The sequence below is a fragment of the Macaca mulatta genome, chromosome 7 (genome assembly GCF_049350105.2).
Source record: "Macaca mulatta isolate MMU2019108-1 chromosome 7, T2T-MMU8v2.0, whole genome shotgun sequence".
NCBI classification, from domain to species: Eukaryota; Metazoa; Chordata; class Mammalia; order Primates; family Cercopithecidae; genus Macaca; species Macaca mulatta.
Genome location: NC_133412.1, coordinates 15,605,125 through 15,618,161, shown reverse-complemented (window position 1 = coordinate 15,618,161; position 13,037 = coordinate 15,605,125). Strand labels below are relative to the sequence as shown.

At 35.1% G+C, this 13,037-nt stretch overlaps 1 protein-coding gene across 2 annotated transcripts in view; it reads right to left on the bottom strand.

Moving 5' to 3' along the window:
* The window catches only part of SPRED1 (sprouty related EVH1 domain containing 1), a 100,342-nt gene that overhangs the window by 45,588 nt on the left and 41,717 nt on the right, over positions 1–13,037 (bottom strand). For both annotated transcript variants that reach the window (NM_001204360.1, XM_077937621.1), the window contains exon 2: positions 7,626–7,800. In NM_001204360.1, coding sequence (NP_001191289.1) covers positions 7,626–7,800 — 175 coding nt within the window. The remainder of the gene's footprint in view (positions 1–7,625; positions 7,801–13,037) is intronic.

Here is a 13,037-nt window from a genome sequence, read left to right as displayed (position 1 = left end):
AGTAATAAAGAGTACGCTGAAGAAAGGTGAAAGTGTTAAGCTAAATGAGAAAATAAAGGTAACCAGGAAGGTATAATAATTTGGGACATTTTCTAAATCTTGATTTTCAGGAACCAGTTCCCACAAGGCTCCAGGGAAAGAGAACAGAAATGCTAATAGGCAGACTTTTTCCCCCTCTTCAAGGTATACTAGCAATATTAAATAATTAACTGTTGCAAAACAACCATTGGGGAAAACTACAAAATTCATGGCTGCACAGAAAGTAATTAATGCATAATTTATTACCTTTTCAATGGGTTAATAATGAAATGAACAGGATTCTAGACTGGTTATTATTACCATTTATCTCAATTCCAATTCTTCACAGCAAAATTGGTTTGCCCAAGGTGCTTTAACCCAGTTTTCCTATTTTTCCATCTCTGACAGTAAAAAGGAAACCACTGTTTCCTGCCATTATTGTTTTCTGAGCATTAGCAACATGTTTATCAACATTCTCTACTCCACATAATCTCTCAATATGCTATCTTTATAGTGCCATATTTATTAATGTAAAAGGGGAAGGGCATTTTCTTATGCATTGTACTTCTGATGAACTATAAGTAACTCAGTAAGGCAATACCATGGAAATGATCACCTTTGAGAAAAAAGGGCAGACAGATTAAAGCAAAGGAGGACAGAGCCAGATTATAAACATTTTCTATGTGGAGATGAAACTGTCTCTAGGAAATTAGTGGTGAATACTAAAAGAGTATTAGACCTAAGTTTTAGAAATTTAATTATGGTAAACAAGACAGAAGCTAGAAAGAGCCAGGTAAAACTGGGCAATGAAAAAAAAAAAGTAGGCTTATTTGCAGGAAAGATATGAGAGGGGTAGAGATTAAAAGAATGAAACAGAATCAAGAATAAAGAAGATCTGTTTGAATAAATGGAGGGATCACTGATAATTCCTAAGTTTATAACTATTGTTGATTCACATTTTGAGAACATTCACCAAATCCAAACAATTTCAAGATGTGATACAGTTTAACATACGAACTGAAACAAGATAACTTTATTCTACTTTAAGAATACTCAAAAATTGAAAATCTGAACATACAAACTAAAATATGAGACCCTATTCACAATATAAATAATCTTTACATGAATGTTACCTACATTCTTGGTAAGGCCTTCCTTGGTCACTGTGTCTACATACATTTTAACCAATCCCCATCCCCACCAAAAATCTTCCCCTATACTCCCTTTTCCTAATTTGTTTTTTCCCCTTAGTACTGCCTAGCATATCATTTTCCTGTTTTCTTACTGTAATATTTATCTTTCACTGGAATGTATATTCTCTTAAGAACTGAGATTTCTATTTTTGTTCACTTACATATTCCCAGTGCCTAGAACAGTACTTAGCACAGAGCAGCCACTCAACAATATTTATTGCATGAATGAACAACTCACCTTTAAAGAGAAAAGATTTTTTGCTTTTTTTAGACAGAGTTTCACTCTTGTTACCCAGGCTGGAGTGCAAAATGTGCAATCTCGGCTCACTGCAACCTCTGCCTTCCACGTTCAAGCAATTCTCCTGCCTCAGCCTCCTGAGTAGCTAGGATTACAGGCGTCCGCCACCACGCCCAGCTAATTTTTTTTGTATTTTTTTAGAGATGGGGTTTTACCATGTTGGCCAGGCTGGTCTCGAACTCCTGACCTCAGGCGGTCCACCCGCCTCGGCCTCCCAAAGTGCTAGAATTACAGGTGTGAGCCACCGTGTTTGGCCCAAAAAAAGAGTATTAAAAGAAAATACTGTAGGATTCAATGACGTTCCTTTAGTGTCAAGTAAGGTTAAAAAAAACTTTAGCAACATATCGTCTACTGAAATATGAATGAAAGGGTTGTTTCAGAGATTGACTGAAAAGATTTAGATTAAATTAAAAAAGAAAACAATAAAAAAAATACTGAAGCCAGAAGGAATCTAGTTAAGTAAGGAAAAAATTGGAGGCACAATGTAATAGCAAAGATATGAAATTAAAGAGCAGTAGGACAGGAATAAAAAAGAAACGACAGGAAATTATAAAATTCCTCAAATGGAACAGTTCTGGGTAACAACCAGATCCAGGAAAGTAGCCTGATGAAATGAAGACCAGAAGGTCGAGACTGCAAAGAAAAGTAGCCAAGAATGATGATGAGGCTCAGATGTAGAAAATCTGGCTTTGGGAAGAAATTGTTAAGATCAGTAGATGAAAATGAAAGCTAATAGATGCTGATTTGAATGCTACATAGATTCAATAATGGGATTTACACATGTGGGTGATAGAGTAATAACTTGCAAGGGAAATAAGGAACAATAACAATACTCTACTATCTCTACTCCCACTCCCATTCTTTTCCTAACTGCAGTATTATGGTGAATAGGAGAACTAGTATCTTTCAAGAAACAAAACTGCTAGGAAGGCTGAATCCTAAGGAAAAGTTAGTTAGGGCAATTGGTTTTTAGTGGAGGAGCACTTCTGTAGGACTGAAGTTTCACAAAGGAATAATTCAGAGGCACAGTGGAAAAGCTTAGCAGGAAATTCTTGTTCTGCACTTCGATAAAGTTCAACCCAAGGCAGAAAGATGTTTCCCTGGTCTTTTAAGATTCCCCCATGATAGAAAGGGTGAGTCTCATTTTTAATAAAGCTACTGGTATATTATAACCACATTATTTTCTTCCTAGAAAAGAAATATTCTGATTTTGTTTTAGGCTACAGTAACTGGAAAGAAACCTTATTTTTAAAACATACTCTTTTTAAACAATAGAACCATTATCTTAAAGGCACTTCAATTTCTATGAACAATTTTATCCACAACCTAATTACTTATTAATCCTAAAAACAATTCCTTAATCTCTTTGGCAACTTCTTAAACTGGAAATATTTCTGGTTTTTCCTTTCTACATTTCAATATTACCTTTGTCACTCTAAGTTTATAATGGTAACTGTCTTATAACCTTGCTTTTTCTTGTCCCCACAGAGCATCTTCAGGAATTCAGGCATTTTAAAAAACTCCTATCTTTCTACTCAGCCTATTCTTTTGTCATACCTTAGCCCATAATATGGTTTAAAAAGCATAGCTTTAGCAAATTTTAATAATACTGGCAAATTTATAATATTTTATTATCTATTAAATAAACTAAGGAAAAACTACTTTAGATCCCCATAACTAAAAACTGTGTGTAGTAGTAAATATTTTAGCAAACATTTTGTTACTAGTTAATTCAGAAACTTAAAAAATCTTAAGCTGTATTATAATTCAGTGTTTTAAATTTACATGTCACATATCATGTATCAGCTAAAAATGGTCAAATAACATAACCTGTACAAATGGTAAACATTTTGATAAAATGTAAGACAGAAGTGTCCTACTTACAGAAAAGAACCATTATATCTAATAAAAACTAAATAGGCAATGTGGAACTCTATGATGTACACAAATGTACACAAGTGTACAAACAGTTAAATTTTAGTTAATTTAAATTGTATGTGCTCCAAGGTAATACTAACTTGCATTAAAGAATTAAAGGAAGAAATCAAGGCTTTAAAGATTTAGAAGGAAACAGAGGCTACAGCTCACACACATCAAGTAAGACTTTCTTTTCTTTCTTTTTTTTTTTTTTTTTGAGAAAGAGTCTCGCTCCATCGCCCACGCTGGAGGTGCAGTGGCACAATCTCGGCTCACTGCAACCTACGCCTCCCGGGTTCAAGCAATTCTCCTGCCTCAGCCTCCCGAGTAGCTGGGACTATAGGCATGTGCCACCACACCTGGCTAATTGTTGTTTTGTTGCTGCTGTTTTTGTATTTTTAGTAGAGATGGGGTTTCACTGTGTTAGCCAGGATGGTCTTGATTTCTTCACTTCGTGATCCGCCCGCCTCAGCCTCTCAAAGTGCTGGGATTACAGGCCTGAGCCACCACACCCGGCCAAGACTCTCTCAGAATCTGTCCTTGACAAGGATCATTCCATCCCCAAGTGTCTCAAAGAAAGGTAGTACTTTCACTTTCTTAGGCTACAACACCAACCCCTGGTGTTTCTTTCAAATTCTTTCTTTCTCAATCATCCATAAAGCATGAAAGCCAATTATGCAGAGCAGTGCTTTTCAACTCTTCTCTCCTCAGGCACATATACAACAATAACATAAGGCAGTCTGGAGGCCCCAGACACTCATGGCACGCAGGTTGGAAAGCTCCAATTTAGAGTATCAAAGGATAAGCCAGGAAATAAACACCACCTTTTGTGGGCATCATAAAGATGCTTTATAGGTAAGCAACATAGGATCACTGAGTGAGTGAATGACTAAACACTGACCCAGTTACACAAAATGATGTCTTCTTGAACAAGTCCCAGGCAGCCTGCTCTTTATTTGTGCCCTCTTTCCTAAAAAAATAAAATAAAATAAAATAAAAAATAAAAATAATAAAAATAAAAGAGTAAAGTATATAACCTTCTGGGAATTGTAACAAGGCTTATTTTTAGTACCTGTAATTGTAAATCAACGGCTGGAAAAGTTTTCTGTGAAAGTGGTTCTCTCATAACTGACAAGGGCCATCTTCTTCACTATTGTTATCAGTATTCTGACTTATAAACACTCATTAAAATATTGTATTTATTAGCCTCATGAGTGGTCATATACTCCTCTTCTCAATATTTATTCTTTCCTCAAGGGCATGAAATTACATATGGGATATATGAGGGCCAAGAATCTCACTTCTAGAATTCATCTAAGGTAGAGGATTCTAAGATGTGATCCACAGGCAAAATGGTTACAGAACAGTTTTCAGCAACTATCTTTCACATAACTATTACATCAGAACTACTACTAAAGTGCACTGTTTATTCACTGAGAAGGCTTTTAAAGGAAAGCTACCATTAATCTGAGAGGAACCCTGTAGAATTACAGACTGCTCAGTAATCACAGTACTTCTTTAAAAAAAAAAAATCAAGAAACTAGAACTCAGGAAAATGGACTAAAATAAAAGCAATGAATAACCAATGAATAAAACCAATGAATATAGAAATGAACATTAGTGACCTCAAAATGCAGTGATATTGGAAACTAATGTATGTATATGTCAATTCTACTACTGGGCTTTTCAGAAGTAGTCCTGATCAGAGTGTATTACCCAGCAGAGGGTGGAAATTAATCTTATTTCAATATCACTGTCTCATTTGTCTTGAGATTTTACAAGACTTTGCTATTTTCAATTTACAGTCATGAGCTGCTGCCTCTGCCTTTGATCACACAAGTCCCCAAAACCTAGAACGCTATACTATAGTTAATCCCTCTAAGAAATATGACAACTTTCTGACTGAAAGCAATTTTTCCTTTATGGCTACACTGAGAGATGTTTCTTATCCCCATTTCACAAGTAACAAGCTTCCTCAAAGAAAAATGGTTACGTGAAACAACAAGTGTTCTGATTCGGTACTTCTAGCAAAATAATCTATTTTCTTATTAGTCTATCAATATTCTATACCCAGGGACTAGAGTAAGTCCTCTTGATTTTTAAGCTCTGTCATAGGGAATAAAAGTTTGTGTTCTTTCTGAATCTCAGGTTTATTTTCACTAGCTTTATATTAAAGCCACACTCTGAACAATCACCCAATCCATCAATCTGAGCAGGCTCATACTTAGTTATGCAGATTTGGTCCCTTATTATCCCAAACTGCCCATTTCTACTATATCCAGTATTCTGTTTCACTGAGTTTTTTCTATTTCACATCTAGGTCATCCTTCCTTGTTCTTATAATTTTTCGAGCAAGCATTTTTCTCTCTTACTCCACATTTTACTTTCTATTACTTTGTGTTCTTAAGAAAAAGTTTATCTGGAAAAAAATGCCTTAGATTTTCACCATTTTACTCAGTTTCTAACATAGACAATTTCTCCAACAGTATTCCCCAGTTACTATTAGCTCAGACCAGAAGCATTACACCATCATAGGTGCCTTCAGAAGCATTACACAATCATAGGTGCCTTCTTAGATGTCTCCAGGCTTAAAAAAGCATTAATATGCCAGATCCTATTTTATCCAAGGCCAGGCCACCTTTAAAAATTTAAACTTTTTAAAAGATGACATATGCATCATATTTCACTTTTGACTTCAACCAGGGTTCTCTACTTAAACATATTCTGGCTGAGACACATTATACAATATGCAGCATGGGTGAATCATAAACTCATAAAACATTAGTGTAAGAAGGCTTTCAAGATGATTTAGGATAACTCTCCCTTTAACTGGGGAAGAAATTGGGGCACTGAAAGTTAAGCACTTTCTGAATTACTACGATGATTCAGTGGTTTAAAAAAAAAAAAAAAAAAAAAATGAAGAAACCTAGCCCCCAAACTGAAAGTAAGTCATATTCAAGTGTTCATGCATGGAAGAATTATTTGGAGCTCAAAACATAATAACCAAGATGCTAAATAAACAGATCCACAAATATATATTTAAAGGGAATTCTTGTTATTTTCAAGGTTCTATTTTGGCACTTTATTTTTATTTTGCTTCTAAGTGTATGCTCTTTTTTTTTTTGAGACAGAGTCTCGCTCTGTCGCCCAGGCTGGAGTGCAGTGGGGTGATCTCGGCTTACTGCAAGCTCCGCCTCCAGGGTTCACGCCATTCTCCTGCCTCAGCCTCCCGACTAGCTGGGAATACAGTAGCCCGCCATCACGCCTGGCTAATTTTTTGTATTTTTAGTAGAGATGGGGTTTCACCGTGATAGCCAGGATGGTCTCGATCTCCTGACCTCGTGATCCGCCCGCCTCGGCCTCCTAAAGTGCTGGGATTACAGGCGTGAGCCACTGCACGCGGCCACTCTTCTTTTTCTTGATACAGAAATGACACTAACATTACTCAGTTTTTCAGATGTAATCAGTTGTTTCTGGTCCACAAATGAAACAAAGAAAGTGAAGGAGCTTTCCATACTAATTAAAAGAGAGCAAATAACATTATCAAAGGTTAAACTGATATTTTAAAATGTATACAAGTAAGAAACCACACCTCTGCACAGAAGACAATAGTGTTAAAAATTAGGCTAGCCACCAAGTAGTCTTACGAGCCTAGAAAATAAGGGAATTAATAAGGGAATCATCTGGGCTATGTTCGAATAAAACTTAATTTGTGGATACTGAAATGTGAATTTCATATAATTCTTATGTTACACAAAATTATTATTTTTTAATTTTTTCCAACCATGTAAAAATATAAAAATCATTATTAGCTCACAGACCATATAAAAACAACTGGTGGGCTTGCATTTGGCTTATGGATTACAGTTTGCCAATCTCTAGTCTAGGGAATAGCAGAGAGAAGGGAAGACAGGACGTAATCGGATTAATAACTAGGGAGACTATTTATTAACTTCTGCATTAAACCTAAATGGAAAAGCAGCAACCCGAACCCCCAACAAGTATGCATCAATGTCAGTCTCAGTTTGAAAAAAAAATGTTGTACTTCACAGTCTTTATCACAGAAACAGCTCCAGAAACAATCATTGATTCATAGGTGAAAAAAATCTCACAACAGTATACTAATCATAATTTTAAACAGATAATTCGTTTTTGTAGAAGTATCCTAAAATTATAGTATTAGATACATGATTCATTACCATTTTGTCCCTGAGTCGCTCTCCACGGATAAAAAAGTCAGCACAGCCATTCTCTTCCTGATGAGGGACTCTGAAGACAGTGACGCTGCTTAGTCCACTCCCTCCAAGTGGTAACCATCCACCACTTGAGTCATCTCGGGTCATCACCACAGCTCGCACTCGTGCATAACTATTACTAAAATAGATGCAAAGATCAGGAATTAGCTTTTCCATAAACAAAAAACAGCCAAGCCATCAGTCTTGTTTGAGAAACCAAAGACCACATTAGTTAATATGTGGTGACTAAGGTGTTTACTACTTCCATGAAAATCCACAGAAAGTAACCTACTTGAAAAAGGTCAAAAACCACAAACAGACTTTAAAGGTTGTCCTTCATTTTGAAGACTAATCTCATAATAAAAGACTATAAAACTACTACTTCAATTCATCATTTCAGTAGTTCCAGCACATCTTATTACCATGGAACAAGTTGTGAAGGATCCCAAAGACAACTACTGTCAAACTACACAGGCTACCATAAAACTTGTCTACATATGTCCATTTGCTACAATATTATAACCAGGACAAACTGCTGTATTTCAGCACATTCAACCGTAGCATCTAGAAGTTCCTAACAGTTCCAGAATATATTATAAATAAAATGCTGAAACAAACATGCTTAGTTTAGATGCTACATTTTTAATTTCTTCTACCAACTGGGAATCTCAATCACTTACACAAATCATATAAAGAAAAGTGTTCTGCTTAAATTACTTAACAAGCAAATTGGTCCGTAGAAACTATAAGAAATAAATTTCTGTTATTAGCTAACCAGTTTATGACATTTTTCTATAGCAGTCCAAAGACAGTAAGACACATGTGTAATCAACATGATAATCAAAATACAGACCATTTTCATCACTCCAAAACCCTTATGCCAAACACAGAGATTTTGCCTGTTTGGGACCTTCAAATAAATGGAATCAAACAGAGTCACCATTTGTACCCTTTTTATCTGACTTCCTTCTCTCATGTTGTTTTGTGTATCAGAAGTTCATTTCTTTTAACTAAGTAGTCCTCTAATTAAATAAATCATAATTTATTCTTTCTTATATGGATAGGTATTTGGATTTTTCTAGTTGTTGGCAATTATGAATAAAGCTGTTATAAACATTCTTGTAAGTCTTTTTGTAGACATTTTTTCATTTCTCAAATAATTACCTAGGAGTGGAATAGGTCACAGGATAGGTACATGTTTATCTATACAAGACACTATCTTCCAAAGTGGTTGTACTGTTACACATTCCCATCAATAATGTATGACAGTTTCAGATTCACCATATCCCTGCCAATACGGTGTTTTCAGTCTTAACTTTACTCATTGTATTGAGTATATAGTGGTATCATACAGCGTTTTTAATTTATATTTCCATAATGACTCATGATGTTGAACATCTTTTCATGTGCTTTCTGGCCATTTGTTTATCTTGTTTTTACGTCTGTGACCATTTTTTATTACACTATCTTTATTATTATTTTTAGAAGTGTTTTTAAAAATATATTCTGGACATAAGTATTTTTCAGAGAATATACTTTTAAAGTTGCACTGGGTTGTGGTTAAGAGTGAGAATTCTAGAGTCAAACTTCCACAAGTTGGATCTTGGCTTAGAAACTTACTATCTGTATGACTTTGAGAAAGGTGCTAAACCTCTGTGCCTCAATCTTACGTGTGAAATAACAGCACTCACTTACAATAAATGTAAACCATGCCTGACACATAACAAACACTATATGAGTATTACTTTTTATTATCATTATGACAACAAAGCATTGAAAATTGAAGACACTGCCATCCTGGTAATTCAAAATCAGATAGGATCTGGAAAATAATTGAATTTTCATGATGAACCATAATTATCTATTATTGGGGTCAAAATAACTATATAGAAACTCCAAAAGGTTTTGGCTTCACAATTTACTCTTTTGTGGAAGCTTTTTATTATTTAGTTATTCAGAGGCTCTGATTCTTATCTGGACCCAATTCTTGCCAATCTTCAACTCAGAGAAATGGTCAGAGAAGTGTGGGTGCATAAAGGCTGGGTCGATGTAGATATTAAATCCTCCTGAGATGGGCTGGAGCAAACTCCACCACTATAACCACAACATGCATCTTAAAAGGCAGTGGGAGCAGACTACATAATAACCACATTTGTGGGCTAGCTTCCATTCTAAAGCAAATTAAGAGAATCTTATAAGATGTTCCTTCTTTATTAAAAACCTACACTGTAACTCAATTTCTAATCTCTGATCATATTTGAACAGTAATTTCAAATATATCCTTTCATACACAGCAGGAAAACTAAACTACTGTCTTGTACGTTTTGTGCTGCTTTAACAGAATACCAGACTGGGTAAATGATAAAGAGAAATTTATTTCTCACAGTTCCAGAGGCTTGGAAGTCCAAGATCAAGGCATCAGTAGGTTCATTGTCTGGAAAGAGGTCAGTCTCCTCTTCCAAGATGGTGCACTCTGGAGGGGAGGAATGCTGTGTCCTTACATGGCAGAAGGTGGACAGGCAAAAAGGCACCCTCAGTTCTTTTATTAGGATATTCATCCATTCATGAAGGTAGAACTCTTACTTTCATGATGGTAGGTGCTAAACACCTCCCAAAAGGCCGCACCTCCTAATACTGTTGCATTGGAGTTTAAATTTCAACATAAATTTGTGGGGGCAAAAACATTAAATCCATAGCAACTACTAATGTAGAAATCCAGGTGAGAGGTAATATTGAATGGAACTAGGATGATAACAATGGACACGAAGAGGAATAGAGAGATTTGGGTATATTTTGGAGGTAGAACCAAGAGAACTTGCTGATAAGATTTTAACTACAAAACAAGTAAAGTGTTGCAAATCATCTAAAATTCTTAGTGGCATCCATGAGCTTCATTTCCTAAAATTTTCAGCTGGTATTTCAATAAAGTCAGAAGCAAAAGGTGACCAAACACGAAGACAAATTTTGCCTCAGTTGTACTGAACCATGTAGTTTTGAAATGACAGTACTATATTACACATGAACCAGAAAAACTCTAAAGCTATACTTTATTGCACTTTGTGGATAAATGTATGGCAGCAATTTCAAATTTATATATTGGCAAAATATTTCTTAACAATCAAATTAAGAGTACAGTTGCTGAAAGTTTTACTAGCCCTAGAAGTTTTAACTGTCTGAAACACAAAGTGTCCTTCACCTAAAGTGACCTGCTTTTTTAGTTTCTTTTCTCCCTTACAGAACCATCTTGCTTTATGATTACCAAGCCTATTATATACCCCACCCAACTACTAGACAAGTAGAAGGCTCAAGGAAGACACAGTCTGGAGATGTGAGATTTTATCATATGTTTTTTGCTTGTTTTATGTGTCCATTATAAGGAAACACCAGGCTTAAAACACTTAAAGTGTTTGATAGTCAAGCTCCTTAGAGAACGAACCTAAAGGCTCTAACCATACATTGGGACATTTCTTGGAACACAGAATACGTGCACGGTTTTAATACTGATTCCCATTCTTCCCATTTCCTGGTCACAACCAAAAGTTCCCAACTCTTCCTTTTCTTTCCACCAAGAAGGCAGAAACTGACCATAATATTGTACTCTAGACTCATACATACTAATGTATGTGTGAAATTTTTTTGTGATTTTTTTTAGCTCATTGGTTAACACATGTATAAGTCTACAATACAATATTATGCAAGTTTTTGTAACATTTTTACAAGCTTATAATACTTATATTAACCAGATATTCAATTATTAGGTAAAATAATTGTGCATGATGTTCATAAATTAAAATTCTATCTATCCCCATCCCTCTTATTGTTATCAGTTAATATGTTACACATAATATGTATTCAACTTAATAACAGGAAAACAAAGTTAACAAGCATTGTAGCACAATACTGACTCCGATGGAATTCTCATTGATTTTACATTGGTTTCATTTTCTAAATACAATTCTGTGTTGCATAATGTTTCCATCAACAATGGACCCCATATACAACAGTCCCATAAGATTACAATACCGTATCTTTATTGTACCTTTCTGACATTTAGGTACACAAATACTTACCATTGTGCTAAAACTGACTACAGTTTTCAGTACAATAACATCCCGCACAGCAAGCCTGTCCAACCTGTGGCCCAGGATGGCTTTGAATGAGGTCCAACACAAATTCATACATTTCTTAAAACATTATGAAATTTTTGTGTGATTTTTTTTAAAGCTCATCAGCTATCGTGTTAGTGTATTTTCCCATCTAGGTTTGTGTAGGTACACTCTATGATGTTTGTGTGCACAATGATGAAATACCCCAACAATGTATTTCTCAGAGCACATACCTATTGCAAAACACACGCCTATTTTACTTAGCATACTTTTATTCTCTTGAAAGTACGTACAATAATTTTACGATTTACTTGACAGAAGATGCTGTAATTCCACTCAACTGGCACTCAAATAACTAATGTGCAAGGAAATGTTATCTTGATGAATCCAAAATTCATAGAGCCTATAAATCTGTAGCAAAGCAATTTTTCCCTTTACACCAAAGATTAATTTTGTGAACCTCCTGGAAAGGATTATGAATCCCCAAAATTATAATCAAATGTGAGTTGTTTTTTTTTTTTTTTTTTTTTTGGCCACATATGCATTTTCTTCAGGGGAGATAGTATATAGCTTTAATCACAATAGCATCTATGATCACCCTGGCCCACCAATTTAGGAACCATTGCTATACACACAAAATGACTAGCAGTACAGCTCTGGCTCTTGCTCAGATCAGTTTCCTAAATTTGGATACATTTATAATAGCTGGCTGGCCATCTATATTGTTTTGGTTGACTATTCTTAAGCTTAACATTTCTAAAATAAATTGTTTGTCTTTCTGTTCTCTCTATACCTTTCTTTTCTATTATAATACATACCCAAGCAATACCCTGATATTAGCCCAGTGAGACCTATTTGTATTTCTGACCTCCAGGCTAAAATATAATAAATTTCTGTTGTTTTAAGTCACTAAGTTTATGGTAATTTGCCTACAGCAGCAACAGGAAACTAATATAAAGGACGGAACACCTTCTTGAATATATAGTAATACATATACAGGAGAAAAAGATAACTTTTTCCATTTTTAATCACAATAGTATTAAAACAAAATCCTGACCTCCGCCCCACCAACCACCAAATTGAGAAGATTCTTAGGATGCCTTAAGATTTGTACAGTATAACAGGAACTTATTTATCCACTGAGGGATGTTTATAGTGACAAAACACCCTTTGCTCTCTATATACTTTAAGTAAATATTAACCATCCAAATATTAAACATTACTACAGAGACTAGGTAGAAGAGAAAAGGGAAGCATTTAATAAAAGTAG